Genomic DNA, 18,667 nt, shown 5'->3' with positions numbered 1-18,667 from the left:
TGCGCATACAAATACAGTGGTTCATGGGTGAAAAGATATACTTGTGTGCTGCTGTTCTTGTGCTCTTAATTTGTGTCTGTAATGTTATGTCTGTCTTCTAAACATACAAGAATTCCATCAGTTCCCAAAAGCTGTTCAAACAAACACAGCTCTTTAGTCCATCTTCTTCAGTAGCAAAGTCAACATAATGTCTTAACTGTGCTAACAATGCACAGTTTAGGCAGTTTCTGAATAATGGAAAGACTTGTTTTTCAGCATTAAAAAAAATATTGTATCCAGCTGTGTCAATTCTGTAACAACAGGCATTCAGATATTGTAAAGCTGATGGCAATTTTGTTCTGTGTTGCAAATAAGTGGTAAATAAGTCTTCCCTTCTTATTTAAAAAAAAAAAAAAAAAAGCCAGGAACTAAGTGCCTAAAAATACTCAGGAAGTATTCATGCGCTTGAAGATAGAAGTGACTTCATGCTGAAATGTCAATAGCTTCTTTAGATGGAGTCTATATCTGCAGCATATGTATTACTTGCAATTACTGTGAGATGAAGTTTTTGGCAGTGGAATGTTGTTTTGGTTTTTGTTTTGTTGTTGGGGTTAGTTTGTTTGGTTGTTTTTGAATGTATTTTAATTTTATTAAATGGAAATATTTCTTGTTTAGGTCATCCAAATCTCACCCAGGACCTATTGTGCACATTAGTGACAATCCAATGGATGAAGGAAAGGTAGGATATACTTAAATACTATTCAATACATTTTTCAAGCAAGAGTTTTTCTTTAAAGTATACATACCAGTGCTTTTAAGGAAGGATTAAGTAGGTGAGGACAACGTTAAAAATATAAAGGCTAAATCAAGTTTTTAAGCTCTGAAAATATGAAGCAAGATACAGACAACTGTAGGACACAATAATAGAATAATTGAATTCATCTTGTAACCAGAAACATTTGAAAACACAGCTGAAAGTGCTTAATTGCAGAAATTTGTGAAAACAAGGAACTTTATGGTGGTAAAAATTAAGATGTTACCAAAACAACCAGTCATAACCTGAGTGCAGAAATAGTGTGATGGGAATTATATAAACTTTAAAATGCTCATGGGTGTTGCTCATGGGGTTGACTTTTCTTCACATCCCTTGGTCCACATTGAAGAGTAAGCAGGAGGGGGGTTCCTTAATTTTGACAGTAGGAGTAGAGCAAAACACAAAGGAAGAATCTGAAAACAGCAGCCTTAGATGTATGTTTCCCAAAAGTGTATACACTCCTAACAAAAGTATGGTTATAACTTAAAAAGAGAGACCTTGATACCACTTTAAACTGATTTTCATTAATGACTCTACTTTAGATTAATCGGGCATAAGTGGTTGATTTAAATTGAGAGGGTTTTTTTGTCAGTGCAACTTCTCAGAAATACCCTGGAGTTCTGAAGTCCCACTTGTGAAGAATCTTCAAGGAGAGAGAAAATAATTTTGTTTACTACTATTCCACATACACAGGAGAATTTTGTTTGTTTGCTTTCTTTTCATTTAGTGAAAAGCTCCTTCATTTTAGTAGGGGGTAAAATTGGAGAGGGAATGATACTATTATCTCAGTAGAGCTTTGAATGTTTTAATAGCATGCTGGTTATAAGGCTGTATCCTAGACACCTGAAGTTTCAGTCGAACAAGGAAAATTTCAGGAGTAGTTTTTTCATTGGGACGAGACTCAGTGCCGTAAGTGCGTAACTAATGGTTTTCTATGTATAACTGGGTTTGAATCACATTCCATAATCAGAGACCCTAGGATATGAATGAAATAATGAAGCTATGGCAATTTCAGAAGGCAAATGATCGATTTATTCTGGTATATTCCACCCTCACCCCATACTAAATTATTGTCAATTAAAGTTTAAGAATTACTGGGTTTATCAGTCAGTCTCTTAACCAGTGTTCTAGAATCTGACCTTACGTTCATCTCATTTCTCGTAATTCCTTGCTGAAAAAAAAAAAGTTCAGTTGCAAGAACGTCCTGTGTACTCACTCTTAAAATTTGTTCATGCTATTAGCCTTCCAGTCACCATGATATTTCTACTGTTTAAATAGAAGAATTATAAAATATGACTTATAATAAAATCATTTAAAATAATAGTATATATGACACTGTGGTGAGCTAAAAATCTGACATTCACTTTGACTAGATCAAATGCCTAATATCTTTAGGGTATTTTAGTAGATTTAGCTGTAGAGCACTGAAATAGACCAAATATTATATTTCTGAGCTGGTTGCGTGTTATATCTCATACTGGAAATAACTGTACTCTTTGAAAAATATAATATGCTGAAAAAATTGTCCAGGCAAAATGTCTAGGTACAGCTCTAGCTTTGACTACAGTGCCATGTGTATGAAGAGAATGTTTTCTAACTTGTAATATGGAGGACAGCACAGTTCTGTTTTCTCATGGGAAGTAGGCAGTTTCAACAGCAAGTAAATCCCAGAATCCAGCTGCTCCTCTTTATGCCCATACTGGGAAAAAGAAGTGGGAATGAAGTCATGCTGCTTAATGCTGAGAGCTGTTTCTCCTGTAGCAGCATTGCTGAAAGAAAAGCTCTCACAGTAGATCCAGCAGCTATGAGAGATGAAGCTGCATTGTCACTTTCTATGTAATGTGTGCCAAGGCTGTTACTACTACCTTATGTTGGCCTTGTTTTGTTTTCATTAAGAGAAGTGTCACTTAAGGTGGGAGAGCAAAGCACTTAGATACTCAGGAATGTCTGAGACCAGTTATTGTGAGCAGTTTGAATCTTGACTCCCTACAGAAATGGTTTAATCTTGCTTCTAGCAGAAAGATTATTTGGAAAATTATCTTGTTTAATTTCTCTTTAGCTTTCCTCCTTTTAGCTAGCTAAAGGAACACCAAGAACCTTAGTTATCTCAACTGTGATTAACATCTGGAGAAATCTCACATTACGTAGTTTCTTTATAGGCAATGAACTATTACCTAGAACTTCGAGAAGCATAGTGTGTTCTTCCAGAACGTCTAAGCAGAACAAATTCCAATGAGGAAAATGCACAATAAAGTTGTCTTTCCCACCACTGTTCCCCCCCCTCCCACCACCCATTTTCATTCTGGAAGGAATACACTTGCACAAGTTTTATGTTAGACTTCCTGGAACTCGCGGGGATTTCCAAGAGCACTTCAGAAGAATGCATTCTCTTTCCTTTTTTTTTTTTTTTTTGCATGAATGTCAGTTGTTTTCACCACTTCTAAGTTTTTTCTTCATAACTGCTGGCAGTTACTACATGTAGTATTATATAATGAATGAATATATATGCTTATTATTGCAGCTTCTGATTGGCTTTGAATCTGGAACAGTGGTGTTATGGGACCTGAAGTCAAAGAAGGCAGATTACAGATACACACATGATGAGGTAACATTTTTCACCTGCATTGCTTAGTATGAGAATATAATTGTCCAATCTAAGAGTGATATTTTTTCTATGTTTTGCTTTGTTTGATTTCCTCCTCTTGCTTCTGTCACCAGTGGCTCAATAAATATGTCTCTTTGAAATTTCGAGTACTTTAAGATTTCTCTTAAAGAACCATAGAGTTAGAGTAATAGGCGCTTTAGATTGAATAAGAAGAATTCAATTCACAGAGTTGAAGTTTGTAAAGCAATAAATGGTGGCATGGATTGGATTTCTTTACTAGTTTGGGGGTCTGGCTTTCAGATGTTCTTCCTGTTACTGAGTAGTGTGATTTTCACCTGTATTAAGAGCTTGAGTCTTAAGTTGAAACAAGATGGTTTAGCAATTCCTGTCATTTGGGATCACTCACATATTCTGAAAAGTTGGGGGGGAAGGAAGCTACTAAATAGTCCACTAGGCCATTTCTATAAATACACCTTTTCCTTGTAGAACAAGATCAGGGTCTGAAATGAAAGTGGGAGAGATTAAAAAAAGACAATTGCATTGAAGGGCACTTGTTTCTTTGAAGCATATTTCTTGAAAGAATGTAGACTTTTTGAAAGACAGATTAAGAAATACCACTCAATATAACATGCAAGTTGATTTATTTTTGTCTTAAATAACATAAAATTAGTCTCAGTTATATTTCACTGATTGTAAAATGTTTGCTTCATTGTTGGGTGCCAGCTAGACCTGTTTCTTGTATCACAGTAGGTGTATCTTCCTCAGCTCTGTACTAAACTTTTTTCACAAGGAAGGATTTTTGTAGGTTTTGCGGTGGTTCTGATTCAGTACTCATACTGCGTGTTAGCTGTACCAATGAAGAGTTTCTTTGAAGGGACAGTCTCTGAAGTGGTTTAAGCCTTAGATCATCAGAGCTATATTAGAACATCTGAACTGAATGAGGCTTATTCAGATACGTCTGTATAAGCCTCAGAGTATATTATGTAAAGAGCAGTTTTCTCTCTTCCAGTTGCATTCCATGCATCTTAATTCCCCCTGTCATTTTGTTTTGTAAACTTAATCGTGTCTCCATCTTTATCTGGTCTAAAGTTCTTATACCTTGTATTTTTCTTCCTTTTAACCATTCTATTTCATCTTTGTTTTACAAAAGACAAACACAACAATGTAGTATATTCAAGATGTGGGCACACTTAATTTACGATGTGGAATAATGATGTTTGGTTTTGTTTTTTTTCTCTCTTGATCTTAATACTGGATCAGCCTTTTGATGTGGCAAGCATTAAGGAGATACTTCCTTAGAATAGCATACTATAAAACTAGAACCTCACTCTTCAGTGTTGTCAGCTCTAAATTCATTGCACTTAATGCAGTGCTTCACACTTAGATAGTTGGACAATAAAAATTTCAAGTCTTTCTGCAGTTCTTCACTGGAATATTGATTTCTACCTTGAATATGCTTTGGTACTGTCAGCAGACTTATCACTGTTATTTCCTGAGTTATTTATGAATAAACTGAGCAGCCCAGATCCCTGCAGGTATCTACCAGTTGCCTTGAGCTGATCAATTACTGCCAGTCTGTCTTTATTTTAGCTTGACCAATTATTCATCTGTTTAGGGATCTTAATCTGTTTGGTTTTAGTTTTCTTTGAGAGATGTTGAAAGACTTAACTTGTGGAGAACTTAATTGATGTTTCCATTAGCCACATGCTTGCTAACATTTTCCAGAGTTTTGTTGGGTATAATTTCCTTTTATTAAAAGCATGTTGACTTCTACCTGAGATATTGTACTCATCCCTGTGTAGACTAACTCTATTCTTTATTAAAGCTTTATTGCAGTTTCTAGAAGCTTACCCAGGGTAGACACTATGCTGCTTATTCTGTCTTTCTTAACATTTTGTTGTCCCTTTGCTTAAAAATTGACTCCGTACTTGTTACCTTTCTGAACTGGCCCTGATTTGAGAGGTTGCAAACAGCAGTGAATAGTTCAGCTGTTTCATCTTTGATTTTCCGTAGGATTTATAAGTGAATGTATCTAGTTGGTCAGTTGTTGTTTTGGGGTTTTTTTTATTATTGGCTAAGTAAGGTCTCTTGTCAGATCTTTTAGTAAAGAAATGTGCATTATTACAAGTTGCGAATAAATAGGAAGGGGAGAGAAAAGTCAAGACCTGTAGAGTGAACTTGGTGACTTTCATCATTCTCATTGGTGAGAACAACATGCATAAAATTGCTTTAAAGGAAATACTGGCTACTAACATCTTAAAAGTTGAAGTATGCTTTTTCTGTGAGTTCAGATTACCCTTTAAGAAATATAAATCTTCGGGGAAAAGAATTACTGGATGCGTTAATAATTTGTTGGTTCTTATCCATTTCTTCTTAAATGATTAAGTTATTTAGATCTAATCTTCTAATGGGGAAGGCAGAATAGAATACTGTCCCATTTTTTCAAATTTGGATTTGATACAGTGTCCTGGGTTCAGTTAGGCAGTTTCAAGTTCTTCAGGATTCTGGCCTGAATGGCATAGAAATTAAATTATTTATTTTGTCTAATAGGATTGAAAATGGCATTTCTTGAGGAGTGCTGTAATAGGATCTTCTCTCAAGACCATTGGTCCAGAAACAGTAAGATACAGAAAAGATAATTAATAGGAAGGGGTGGAAAGTGGATTGTTCCACATATGCTATATATACACATATCTTATCCTCTTTTTAGTGTGAGTCAAAGTGAGTTGGGGCTGCTGCGTTAGTTTTCTTTCATTTTATCCTCCAGTGTTATTTTATCTCTGTTTTGTATTTAGCTGCAAAAATGGCAGCTAAATACAAATGATTTGTCAGTGAAAGAAAAATTCAACTCCATAATGTTATCTTCCTAATTGTATTACAATCAATGCTGGTTAATTAATGGCCCATATAAATACACTGGTTTTGCTGATTTTTCAGCTAGCAGAGTTTTAAGTAAGTGAATGTAAATGTTAAGAAACACAGACGAAACATGAGGTTTTTTCATGACATTTTGCAAGAATGAAATAATATTGCCAAATAATAAAAACTGTGCTGGATTTTGAGCATCTTCCTTACCAGAAAAGCATTCTCACTAGCTTTTTACTGAAAGGTGTTAACTGCAGAAATGTGGGTAATGTTTTGAGGCCTACACAAGTAACACCATAACTGATACTGTAAAAAACACTGACTGGCGTTTCTGGAATTGTGATAATAAGGTAACGTGTTCGTTCTGATTGAGTAACTTAGCAATTCACATAATTAGCCAAAAATGAAATATCTATAAATGTAATGTATGATGTAAGCAAATTATCATTTTTAGTGGCAGGCTAGTTCAGTTGTGTAGAATTTTAAAATAGGAAAATCACAAACCAGGGAAGTTGACTAAATGGAGCAGGATTCAGGGAGGGTATGAGTAGCCTAGGTTCCGGGCAAGAAAAGAGACAGGTCTAGGCAGAAACAACCTAATGTGTGTTCATTATAAGTTTGCACCTCGATATCTTCTTCTCTTCCACATGTTAAACTAATATTAAGTTTTTTCTTTTAACATGTAACACTGACTTCAGAGTTGAAAAACTTTGGTCAAGAAGATGCATTTAATTATAATTTGTTCTTGATTTTTTTGGATTACAAGTGAGATCTTGAACTTCCAGTAGTGTATGCTTTTTATTCCAACAGCAATATGTTGTATGTTTAGAATTATTTAAGAGAATGCACAAATGTAGCATTCTTTTCCAGAGAAATTGGAGGAAATATTCAGTGACATAATGAAACTGCAGTTGTGAATTAACTTCTCTCTAAGTTTCTTTGAAGCCTTTTCCTCAAAACATCCCTTTTGTCTTAGGTGAGCTTAGTGGAAAAATAGACTGAATTCTTTATTTATAGCCTTAAGCCTTTTATTTTCAAACGTTGGTGATTAAAAAAGCTAAGCATTTCTTATATGGAATATCTTTTATACTGCAAACATTTCTCATACTATATTTTCAGCCAGGAGAGGAAAAAGAACAAACAACTGTTTGGTGGGTTTTTTTTTTCCTCTAAAAAAATTGAAGTGCAACTTCTGAAAACTAAAACTATTTTTTTTTTAAATACAGTCCATTCTTCAAGTATTACTTTGTTCTGATTTAAAGGAAGCTTTGATAGCATTAACTCAGCAAATTATCAGCAAATAACAGTATTATAGATGACTATTTTTAGGCTTAATGTTCTGGTACATAGCTGAGTATAAGGGATTATTTTAAAGCATTAAAAACATGTCAAAGTAGCCTGTGGGATTAAGCGGAAGAGAGCAAATTTAAAAAAAAAAGAAAAGGCAATGCTGATATGTGACTTGCCAGGAACCACAGCATGTTGATGCACTCATTAGGCACTTGCACATTTCATAGCATCGAAACAATCTTCATGATATATTGCCATTTAAATCTTAGTAGCTATATTCTTTCTCTTACAGCATTTGTTTCCCTTTCTTTCTTAGGCTATTGACAAGAGAGTTAGCACAGATACTCCCTAGTTACTGTCATGCTTTGCATATGTTAGTAAACCTGTAGAAATGGAGTAAGTGTCATCAGCTGTTTTTAAGTTTACCAGAAAATATTCTCCATGTCTATGGAAATGAAGGACTATAGTAAGATGGTGAAATCTGAATAGGCTACGGTAAACAGTGGTTTGCAGAATAACTGATGTCTTACCATGGACCTTACCAGTCATGCACAGTATATTTCAAGTTCACTTAATGGCACAAAAGAGAAAAGGATCATTGTCAAATCCAAAGAATGATGAAAGGAATTTTCCATGATTGAAAAGCAAGCAAGGAGGTGCATATTACTTAAAACAAAGCAAACAACAAAAAAAAAGCAAACCAGTTTACACAGATTTTTTTTTTTTTCTGAGTTGTAGCAACTGTATTTGCAGTAGTCTAGACTTGGTATTAGAAAAATGGGTTAAAAAGTCTGATAGATACAGGGGAAACTGCTGAAATAGTTTTTGTTTATCTTGTCTTGCAGGAAAATAGGATACAAGGAGTGGTCTCAAACTGTTCTGAGGTGATGTACAAGTAATCACCTATAAGTCTGTAGAAATTGAAAGAAAAGGGATTTTATGTATATGCTGTCTCATGAATTGAAACAGTTAAATCCCCTTGGTGGGGAAAAATAGAGTCAAAACTTGAGTCCTTATTAACTAACTTGTCTATTAAATTGTAAGGTTGTATTTAGAGTTACTGATTTTTGTACCTCTTTAAAGAACCAAGAAATAATAGTGATTTCTAGGCATATTGACAAGCTGCTGCAGGTGTGAAACTATATTGCATAAAGTGTTTTAAATGTGCATTAATATCTTTAAAAGCAAGTGATCTACTTAAGATATTTCTGCAGGAGACCTGCGTATGAATACTTTTAATTTTTTTCCTCAGACTTCAGGTTTCTTATTTGTGATTGCACTTTATTTGTGATTGTGAGGGAGTCCTACAGTCTCTGTCAGGTAACTGTTGCAGTCATTGCAAGGTTTCCTTCTGAAAATCAGATAGGTTCACCTCCTTCGCATGCAGTGTGACAGTCACTTTTCCACACAGGATAATCCTTCTGGAACAGCTGGTGAAAGTGAGGCTTCCTTTGTGCACAGCTTGTCTCCACATAATACTCTCTAGGGTAGTTAGTTTCTATGTTTCTGGTTAAGCTTTGGCTTAAGCAGGATAGCACAGTCAATCATGCTGGATTTGTTATTCAAAATAGACTTGACACCCCTGCCCCTCCCCTAGAAAATACATAACTGTCTCAAAAGTTTTGAAAATATTCCAGAACAGCTACCTTTGAATCACTGTGAAGGAGGTTGTAGGAATATTCTTGATAAGAAGCCTTTAGTTATATTTAAGTAAACGTAAAGTTGGGGTGTTTTTAATACAGAATTTTCTGTGTAAGATCCTGTAAAGATGCCCTGGATTCAGTGTATGTTTATAAATGGAAGATTTGGAATGTTAATGAGGTCATGAGTTGAATTACCTGTGCAGGCAACTCCTCTTAAGGATATAAATGCCTTGTGCCTTAAAAATGGCAACGTTCCTCTGTGGTACTGGTGCTTGATCTTGTAATAGGGAATTATTGTCTCTCTGGGATCCATATGACCAGTGATATATTCCATAAAAATATTTGAGATACAGTTGAATCAACACCAGATGATTTAAGCATACTGCTGCCTTATTGTAACAAAAGGGTACCAGGTGAAGTTTTAAAACAAAATGAGAAATATCATTAAAACTTTGGAAGTTTTATTCTTGACCAGTAAGTTTTGTGTAAAATACTGGAAAATATATTACTCCTAGGGGCTTTTTAGTGTTGAAGAAGCTATATATAGATTTGCAGCCTCAGTGGATTCTGGATGATTTTTCTATCTTGGATGTTGTGCTTTCCTTTGTATTCTAGCACTAATATTAATCATGGAAAAAATGTCCAAACTTTTGTTCTCGAGTATTGCAATGATTTTTCAGTTACCAGTTTTGTTCTGCTGATTAAGACTATCAACACTGACCAGCTAGTGCCACCTAAACTTGTACTTTTTTGTTGTGACTGAATTCTCATTGTGAATATGCTAGCCTGTTGTAAAATTGGAGATTATGCTACAGACTTAAAGGTTTGGCTTTATTTTTCAGCCTTATAAAAAGATGTGAAGTGTGTAGTAGCTAAGCATAGTGCTCTGCACCAAAGATTACCATACTCATGCCGCAGAATTGTTAGTTGGATTATTTAAGAAATACATAAAATGTATTCTTGTTATGCTTTAAGTAATATTTAACTGCATTGCTAAACATAGCCAGATGCTCTATAAAACTAGACAGTAAATAGCCATAAATCCAGAGGTCTCATTATTCTCTTTCAGCATACTTTCCATCCCATCAGGTTCCCTGCAGAAGTAAGGTGATAGCAATCATCCTCCTTTGTGCTCAGTTTGTCAGATCTTTTTATGTTTGTAAGCATTAATGATGTTTCAACAGTAACGGGGTTTTGGGTTTCATTCCTCTTGACCTGCTTTTTCAAGAAAAAGAAAGTGTTCCTTTTTCCAATTTACCCTTCATTCTATGAAACTTGCCTTCTTCCTGGTTCTTAAGACCTATTTTTATGTAAATGTGTATCAAAAATTTGCACTATGAGCTGCTTATTATTGTCAGGGTTAGACTCCGCATGGGAGTGTATTTAAAACGTACTTGTTACATTGTATTGCTCATGATAGTATAGATAATTTCTTCTCTTAGTGAAAATAGATTTTATAAATGCAACCTGTGCTTTACCGAGTTTGTGCTTTCAAACTTACTGATTCCTGGATTTGCTTGGTACTATGTTGGTAAATAACACTGAATTTCCAATATATATGCAAAAAAATCTTTCATATTACCTGCTTATATTTGCTAAATAAAAATTTGTTTTACATGCAGGATGAGCAAGTGTGTTTCACTTTGACTCTAGACTTCATGTGAGTGTATAGGTTTCTGAACTACATATGTGTAGACTGAATATTGGTACACTGAATCAGTCTTCTAATAAATTCTGTAGTGATGCCACACTACATAGGGAACAAGACTAAAATTCACTAAGAAATACAAAACTTAGTTTATCTGTTGATCTGATCCAGCTCTTCTACTACTTCAAGTTGGAAAAGCTGTTACTGGAGAGTCAGAATTCATGTTGTGTAGTCATTTTCCTCTGTCATTTAATCTCTGGATTCTTCCAATCATATTACTGGAAACTCTCTTGATTTTTCTGTATAATTTTATGAAATGTGAGGATCTGATCTGTGTATAATCAGTTTAGGCAAAGCTAGCTTAGATCTGTCTTGTGTGATTTGCTTTTCATCTAGGGATTTGCTGCCTAAGCTTTCACTGCTAGTTAAGATTCCCTACTACTCAACCCTTAGGTACCTGAGTTACTGGAGTGAGTCAAAACCCTGCTTACAGATAGAAACTCTGCTGAGGGTAACCACTGAAAAGATGGCATTGTACAGCCCCTAAGCTTTCACATACTAAGTTCTTGCTTTAAGTTTACCTAGTTACATCTTTATCATAAGTATGAGGCAGACCTACCTTCTCACTGATACCACAGTTCCGTACTTCCAGCAGGTAATACTTCCTTCTGAAGATTTTGGGTAGTAGACAGGTACTTTGGGTTTTTGATATTTTATATTTTTGGTTATTGATATTTTAATCCTATAACTGAAATTACCTTGAGCGTCATCTAATGGTTTCATGATGTCTCCGTGTACTAATGCAGATGTTGGAAACAGAAATGAACCCAAAGTTTTCTCTCTAGTTCATCTCTGCCTTATTTTACTCTTTGCTTTGTTGTTTACTTTTCCCTTACCTGAAGGCAACAAGTAGATTTCATTTAGTCAGCATTTTACTGCAATGAGAATTCACATGGCATGGCTTAATCACTCCATTCCCGATTTTATGAATGTAAAAATGCTTCTGTATTCATGGAAAGATATACTAGTAGATTCCTATGCTTTCTTATACCTTAAAACTACCATTGCAACGTTAGAATGCTTATTCAAGCTAATGTTTTGGTTTTGTGATCATCATAATTCATCATAATTTCCAAAATCTTATTACTGCTTCAGTCATCATTTTACGGATGTTCTCAGCCCCTGCTTGCCTCTTGTGCATATCTGCACAGATAACTTGAAATGCCATTTAAAACTTTGACTTACAAAAAGTAAGTACTTGATAGGATTATTATGGACAGGCTGTTTTTCCCAATAATAAAAAAATGTTGGCTGGCAAAGTTCAAGTGCTTTCAGATATTCTCTGCATGCTGCCAATTAGTGAAAAATACTTTAATACTACCCTGTGAAGAGTGTCTTTCTCCCTCCCCTTAAACATGTCAAACATAACTACAGTGAAGACAGCATTTTAGATGGATAAAGTATATCTGAAAGAAGTACTTATGAATGGAAAACTTACCATGGGTAAATTAGGACATTCTAAGTGCAGTATGATTTAATTCGTACTTTCTCTAATTTCCTTTTGCTGTCACATGTCACTGAATAAGGATAAAATTATACTAAGCTACTGAATTTATACTATTCTGTTTAAAATTTTTCTTTCATAGGCAATCCACTCTGTGGCTTGGCATCATGAAGGAAAACAATTCATTTGTAGTCACTCAGATGGTACCTTGACAATATGGAATGTAAAATCTCCTACAAAGCCATTCCAGACAATTACTCCACATGGTAAGATGGAAATGGATACCACTGTTTCACAACCCTTAAAACACAGGAAACTTATTTTTAAAAGAAGTGCTTCTTGCAAAACCAAGTATTAAGAATGCAAGTGCAACTAAAAAAAAAGAGTCGTATCAAATTCTGATAGATTTAATTTAAAAAGTATCAAATAAGAATCCAGATCACTGCAGTTCTCTCTAAAGCTCTGAACTTTAAGCTCGCCTTTCACACAACAGCATTGATCTCAAAATTAGCTGATGCATATTTTGCAGGGCTTACATTTTGCTTGCCATTACAATCCCATATGTTGTTTAAAATACATATAAGCAAGCATCTGTTTCATGTATAAATGTGTAGATTACCATATAAATTCTTGGAAAGGTTTGTAATAGAGTAAGGCTAGCATCTGGTAAAATATTCCCATTTCTGAGGAGTCTTGAGTTCATGTTAATCTAGGAAATTAACTTTACATGTTGTTGTTCTGTGAAATATGCTGCCACTATTCAAAAAGTTCTATACAAATGCCAGGTTTTATATGGTGTGCATATGTCTAAGTCATGTTTTAGCAACTTATTTACCTCAGATTCTGAAGTGTGAATGTAATAGCATAATCTGTGAGGTTACAGTTGTAGCATGAGATGCTGAAGTTAAGAATCCTGTTTTACCTATATGAGCCTTCAGCAAGCCCATGTTTACTGTGCTGGCTGGGGTCTAGAATGGAAAAAGGAAACTGAGCATTTCTACATGGTGCTATAGCAGTCAAAAAATAAAAAACTGACTGCCACTGCAGTAGTTAAAATTGGCTAGAGAAGGCTAACATTTTTATTGTTTTGGCCTCTTAGTAAACATTTTTATTTTAATTTTGGGCTGCAAATGAAATTTTTTGTGCAGAACTTTGTAGCTGTATCAGACTTCATCAATGTTCAGAGGGAAAAGATGCATATTTACACCATACTCTTAATTTCTATTGCCTCTGTAGGAAATTGTGTCTGTAAAGCTTTAGTTGCTAATGGTGCACAGTAGAGGAGTTTTCCTTCATGTTCAAATCTTAGCCCCCAAGGAAAACAGTCAGAATAAACCTTATTTTACTTTTAAGCTGACCAATTTTAATTGCAAAATGGTAGACATAAGTTTTAAATTTCCAGGGCTACTTAAAACAACTGTTTTTAGGGGAGGATTCTTTTTTTTTTTTTTTTAACCAAATATTGAACAATGCTTAAAAAAAAACAAAACCAAACCCCAAAACAACACAATAAAAAAACCAGAGTAAACCTAAATATTTTAAGTTGGTATATTGAGAATTTTCACAAATCTTTAATGATATTATTCCAAGGTAAACTGTAGTTTTCAGAGGTGTTAAACATACGTCTGTATGAGTGTTCTATTTTGCAAATTGCATGGTGGATTTCATAATTCTTCATCAGGTTATGGAACTGTAAGGTTAATGTAAACAAATAATTCACTTTAGGAAAGCAGCTGAAGGATGGAAAGAAGCCAGAACCCTGTAAACCTATCCTTAAGGTGGAATATAAAACAACTAGAGCTGGGTAAGACTTGTTTTGCATCTAAAATTAATGTATGTAAAATAAATGTAGCTCCCTGGGAATGTACTTTGTTTTCCAGTTGTTGGGATACATATTCTGATGGCACTGAGCTATGAAAAACAGCTGAAAAATTTTGGTAAAGCAGATATTGCTGAGTAAACTACAAAACCACATGTGAACAAACTACTATGTACAAACCTTATCTTAGGTAAAGATACTGCTAATGCATAATCTACGTGCTTCCTCCATGCGACTAAATGTGTATTTTTTGCTCAATCCTTTGAGCATACTAAAGAGAAAAAGGCTGATAAAGCAAGAAGCTAAAGCACAGGCCTGGAAAACTGAACTTTGGCAAATAGTAGCCTGATGCAAATATTCTAAGTTCTGAATATGTGTTCCTCTCCCAGAAATGCTACTGACAAGCTCTTCTGGTAAAGTGCAGTAATTTATGCTGTGAATTTTGCCTAATTATGCACATTGAGAATGTTACAAAGTAGTAATTTCAACAAGAGGCTCAGATGGAATTAGAGTATCTTGAGTAGCATGTTTTCTTACCAAGACTGCAATTAGGATTGAAGGATTTCATGAACTGAGTAGAGCTTTTTATTTATGGTTCTGAAGTCTTTTAAAGCCTTTGAGTAAAAAATGCAATATCAAGATAAAATATTCATGGATACCTGTTCAGCTACGTGCAAATGTTTTTGTTCGGATTTTTATTTTATTTGGGGTGGTGGTGTGTGTGTTATGCATTGATTTCATTTGCTTTCCAGGCATTCAGATTTGTAGAAGATTGTTACTTAATTGATGTAATAGATCTTAATATAAATATCGGTATACACATATATATAGTAGCAGTGTCTTTGTGGGTTTTTTGTTTTTGCTGAAAGTGAGGTGAAAAGAAATTTAAGATGGTGGCTAATTCACAGTGTATGAACATGTATGATCAGTTGGCAAGCCGTATTTTCCTTGCAGCAGTCTACATCTGTGTATTCCTTTCTCAAGCGAAATGTTAAAAGCTGATCTAAAGAAAGATACAGATAACCAAAAGTAGTCTCAGCTTCAACAAGTTACAACTTCTGCAATCAAAAGCCTTCTGTTTATGAATAGTCACTCTGAAGAAGATGTGTTTGAAGTTTGTTCTGTGCAATTATATTACAGTGTGGAAACTAATTGACTTTTCATGCAGTTCAAATAGGAGCTTACTCTAGTGTAATTTCGAAGAATGCATAGCACTTTGGAGAGACTACTTTTTCCAAGTGTGGTCTCTTTTTATACCCCTTGCTTTCCAGTGTTCTCCATATTGTGAAGCTGGAGTTGTGGAAACAAGACAGGAAGTTTTTTCTGGTTCTTACAGACTACCTATTTATCTTTAAGAGATAAATAGGTTTGCTTCTTTTAAAAGATGAATAGGTGTTGGGGGTTTTTTTAAATATAAATAGGTTTTTGTAATTTTCTGTCGTTGGGTGTTTATGCTTAAATCTGCTGCAGATAGTGGAGTCTCCAAAGACAAAGTTGTTTACCCTCAACAATAGTATGTTTGTAGCTTTGTTTCTGGGAAAAACATGTAGACAGGTTATTGACAGTCATCCTGTACCCAGGCTAGGGAGTCAAAAAGGCAAGTTTCTTCATATATTCCTTGTGAAAAGTGGTATCATTTTCCAATCCCAGAGAATGCCATTGCTCTCAAATCTTTTTCTTTTTTCTTTTTTTTTTTTTTCCATTTAAAATACTCCATGTCTTTTGTAGTGATGATTTGCAAAGACAGATTACTCTTTGGGCTTGATGAAATGATTTCCATGTTGCCTTTTAAGCATACTTTTACTGTCTAAAGTGAATCTAGAGAGAAGCGCTTCAGCTTCCTAAAGCTATTTCCTGCCCCTTCAGATTCAGTTCCTGCAGTATTTATTCTGATTGATATTAGCATTATGGTCAAATTTCCTAAGCTTTTTCTTCACCACTAAAGCTCTGTGTAATAGAAATTACAGCTCAAAAGTCTCCCTGTGAAACATAGCAAAAGGTTATTGTTAGCTAATGCAGCTGTCATTGACTAACTGTAGAGCAGTATCTCTGAAAGATGGATGTATACAATTGGGACCTAGAGGTTATAATAATAATGAGGTCTTCAGATAAGTAAAATTTCTTGATCTGTTAATTTGATTTGAATATACTGTTTTATTGTATTTTATTCAAAAGCACACTTCCCAAAATGAATTTGTAATTTACCTTCACTGGTACTTCAATTTCATTTTTAAGCTATACTAACTCTTGGAAGTATTTTTCACCTGTATTACTAGGGGTTAGTATCTTGACAGATCCATCCACCTGTGGTTTGAAAAGGAAGCCAGCTGGTACCAAAGGCCTGACTTCTGTGTACACTCTTTGCCCTCATGTCCAGGCTGCCAGAAACTGGCTGACATTTAACAATTTACATCTGAAATTGAGCAGGAACATCCTGCAGGATTGTGAGCCACTCAGCTCTCATTTTTATTTCATTTTCATGCACTGCAAGACCTAATCCTGTGTTTTCTGATTTTTAGTGAATATTTTACAGTGCTTTCTTACAGACTTAACTAATGAGAAAATTAGTGTAAAGGGATAGCTTCAAAACCTGCTGAAGCAGAACTGTTTCAAAGAAGAATCTCTGTATTAGCTGCTGTTAAAATGCTACATAGCAATTCTCTAAGAGTTCAGCACTGCTTTTTGTTAAAGGTTTCCTACTGTTTCAGACTGATCTAACTTAGAGAGTTAATTTTACCTCTCATCTATTACATAAAATACAATACTTTTAATTTTTCTGTTAAATTATGCATTTCTACATAGAATTTGTGTGTGGTAACGTTTTAATATGTATCACAACTGAGGGACAACACTTTAATTAGAAAACACACAGCTTGTGTTCATGGTAAATCCAGTTTCACTAAAATATGAAAAGTTCATATACAGACCTGTATTAGTCTTTCTGGCAAACTAAAGTCAGCTTTAATCTTTGATCCCTCTGTGAAAAATCCATGTGACAAATCTGTGTAATCTATTCTTAGGTCTTCCATTCTTTGCTTCGTAAGAGTACAGGCTCTGGCTAGCCTGCCCAAAGCAATCTGATTACCTTGAGAAATAAAACCAGAATAACTGTTTTTTACTGTGATGTATGAAACTTGGAAACTGAAATTTGTCACTTTGTTATTGTCAGTTGATCTTCGTGAACCCACAAGTCAAATAATTACTGCAACTTGTCTTGGCAGCATTATTGTTAAAAAGGAAAAAAAAAAAGTGGTTTTGTGTAGACAAAAACTACCGCAATAAATCATTTCAGCACAATAAGATACTGCAAGTACATCACACCAATATTTTCCTCTTTGTTGACATCTTGAAAAATATCAGGTTAAATTAAAATTTGTCCTTTTTCGGGGATTGCATCATGGACCTGACCATAAAAGATTGTCTGAAGTTCCAATATGTAGAATTGAGATTAAATAAACTCAGAGGAAACTGAATCCTTTTCTAGAAATGTACTTTTGGCTACTCTTGGAGGCAGGATATTGAACTCGCTGGAGCCATGGTCTAATTTATGGCTGTTCTGTGGGGTCTCTTCCTCAGCCAGCAGAACTCTTTGACCCTATCAGCTCCTCAGTTATAGGGCTTACTAAAGGATCAGGCAGATGTGAAATAATTGTAGAAAATGAGAGTTTATCTTAGTCTGCTTTGTCACAGAGCATGCTTAAGCCAATCCTGAAAATAATGAAAGGCACATATGCATAAACTAGAGCATCCATACACAGCTTTCAAGAAAAAGGATGTACCTAGTCTTTCACATTTCTATTTCAAATGCAAAACTACCATAGGAAATATGGTGTTATAGGAAAGGACAAAAAATAAAAAGTATCTTTAGGGTCTTTTTCACAATATTCCAGGATGTCTTTTTTACCTACAAACTTTTTCCAGATAGTAATATGCTAGCCGCTTCTGAGGTAGACACAGAAAGGGTAGGTTTCCTACCTAAAGTGATCATAAGAGTAGATCAGAGGAATTTCACAGGCTAAGTGCATATTTTTTCTCCAGAAACAAAACCTGAAATTTGAGGCAATAGTCAGTAATAGCTCAAGAAATTGAGATGTATGCTTATGAACAGTAGGCCTGCACATTAAAAGGTATTATGCCCTACTTTAACCATAAAAAGTATTAAAATGAGTAATGACTTTTGATAATAAAGAAAATACCTCGTTGTCATGGTTTTAACCCAGCCGGTAACTCAGTAACCATGCAGTAACCATGCAGCCATTTGCTCACCCCCACCTTGCCCACTCTGGGTGGGATGGGGAGGAGAATCAAAATAATATAAAACCCACAAGCTTGGAACAGCTTAATAACAGAAGTACAATGTAATACTAATATTACTACTTAGTGCCTTCTGGGCATTATGTGCTGTGGTATGGAATAACCCTTTGGCTAGTTTGGGTCAGGTATCCTGTCTCTGCGCTCCCAGAGTGCTGCTTGTGTCCCTTCTCAATGGCAGAGTATGAG

The 18,667-nt window shown here is 34.9% G+C and overlaps 1 protein-coding gene across 12 annotated transcripts in view; it reads left to right on the top strand.

Moving 5' to 3' along the window:
• Window positions 1-18,667, top strand: part of STXBP5 (syntaxin binding protein 5) — a 110,809-nt gene that overhangs the window by 43,062 nt on the left and 49,080 nt on the right. For all 12 annotated transcript variants that reach the window (XM_061378555.1, XM_061378553.1, XM_061378546.1 and 9 more), the window contains 4 exons: window positions 655-718; window positions 3,315-3,398; window positions 12,491-12,614; window positions 14,074-14,152. In XM_061378555.1, the coding sequence (XP_061234539.1) occupies window positions 655-718; window positions 3,315-3,398; window positions 12,491-12,614; window positions 14,074-14,152 (351 nt within the window). The remainder of the gene's footprint in view (window positions 1-654; window positions 719-3,314; window positions 3,399-12,490; window positions 12,615-14,073; window positions 14,153-18,667) is intronic.

The sequence above is a fragment of the Neopsephotus bourkii genome, unplaced genomic scaffold, assembly GCF_033783945.1.
Source record: "Neopsephotus bourkii isolate Nb327-2 ecotype Australia unplaced genomic scaffold, CSIRO-AGI_Nbou_v1 NB_1767, whole genome shotgun sequence".
Classification (NCBI taxonomy): domain Eukaryota; kingdom Metazoa; phylum Chordata; class Aves; order Psittaciformes; family Psittacidae; genus Neopsephotus; species Neopsephotus bourkii.
The sequence above is the reverse complement of the archived record's forward strand: the minus strand, read 5'-3'. Positions and strand labels throughout refer to the sequence as shown.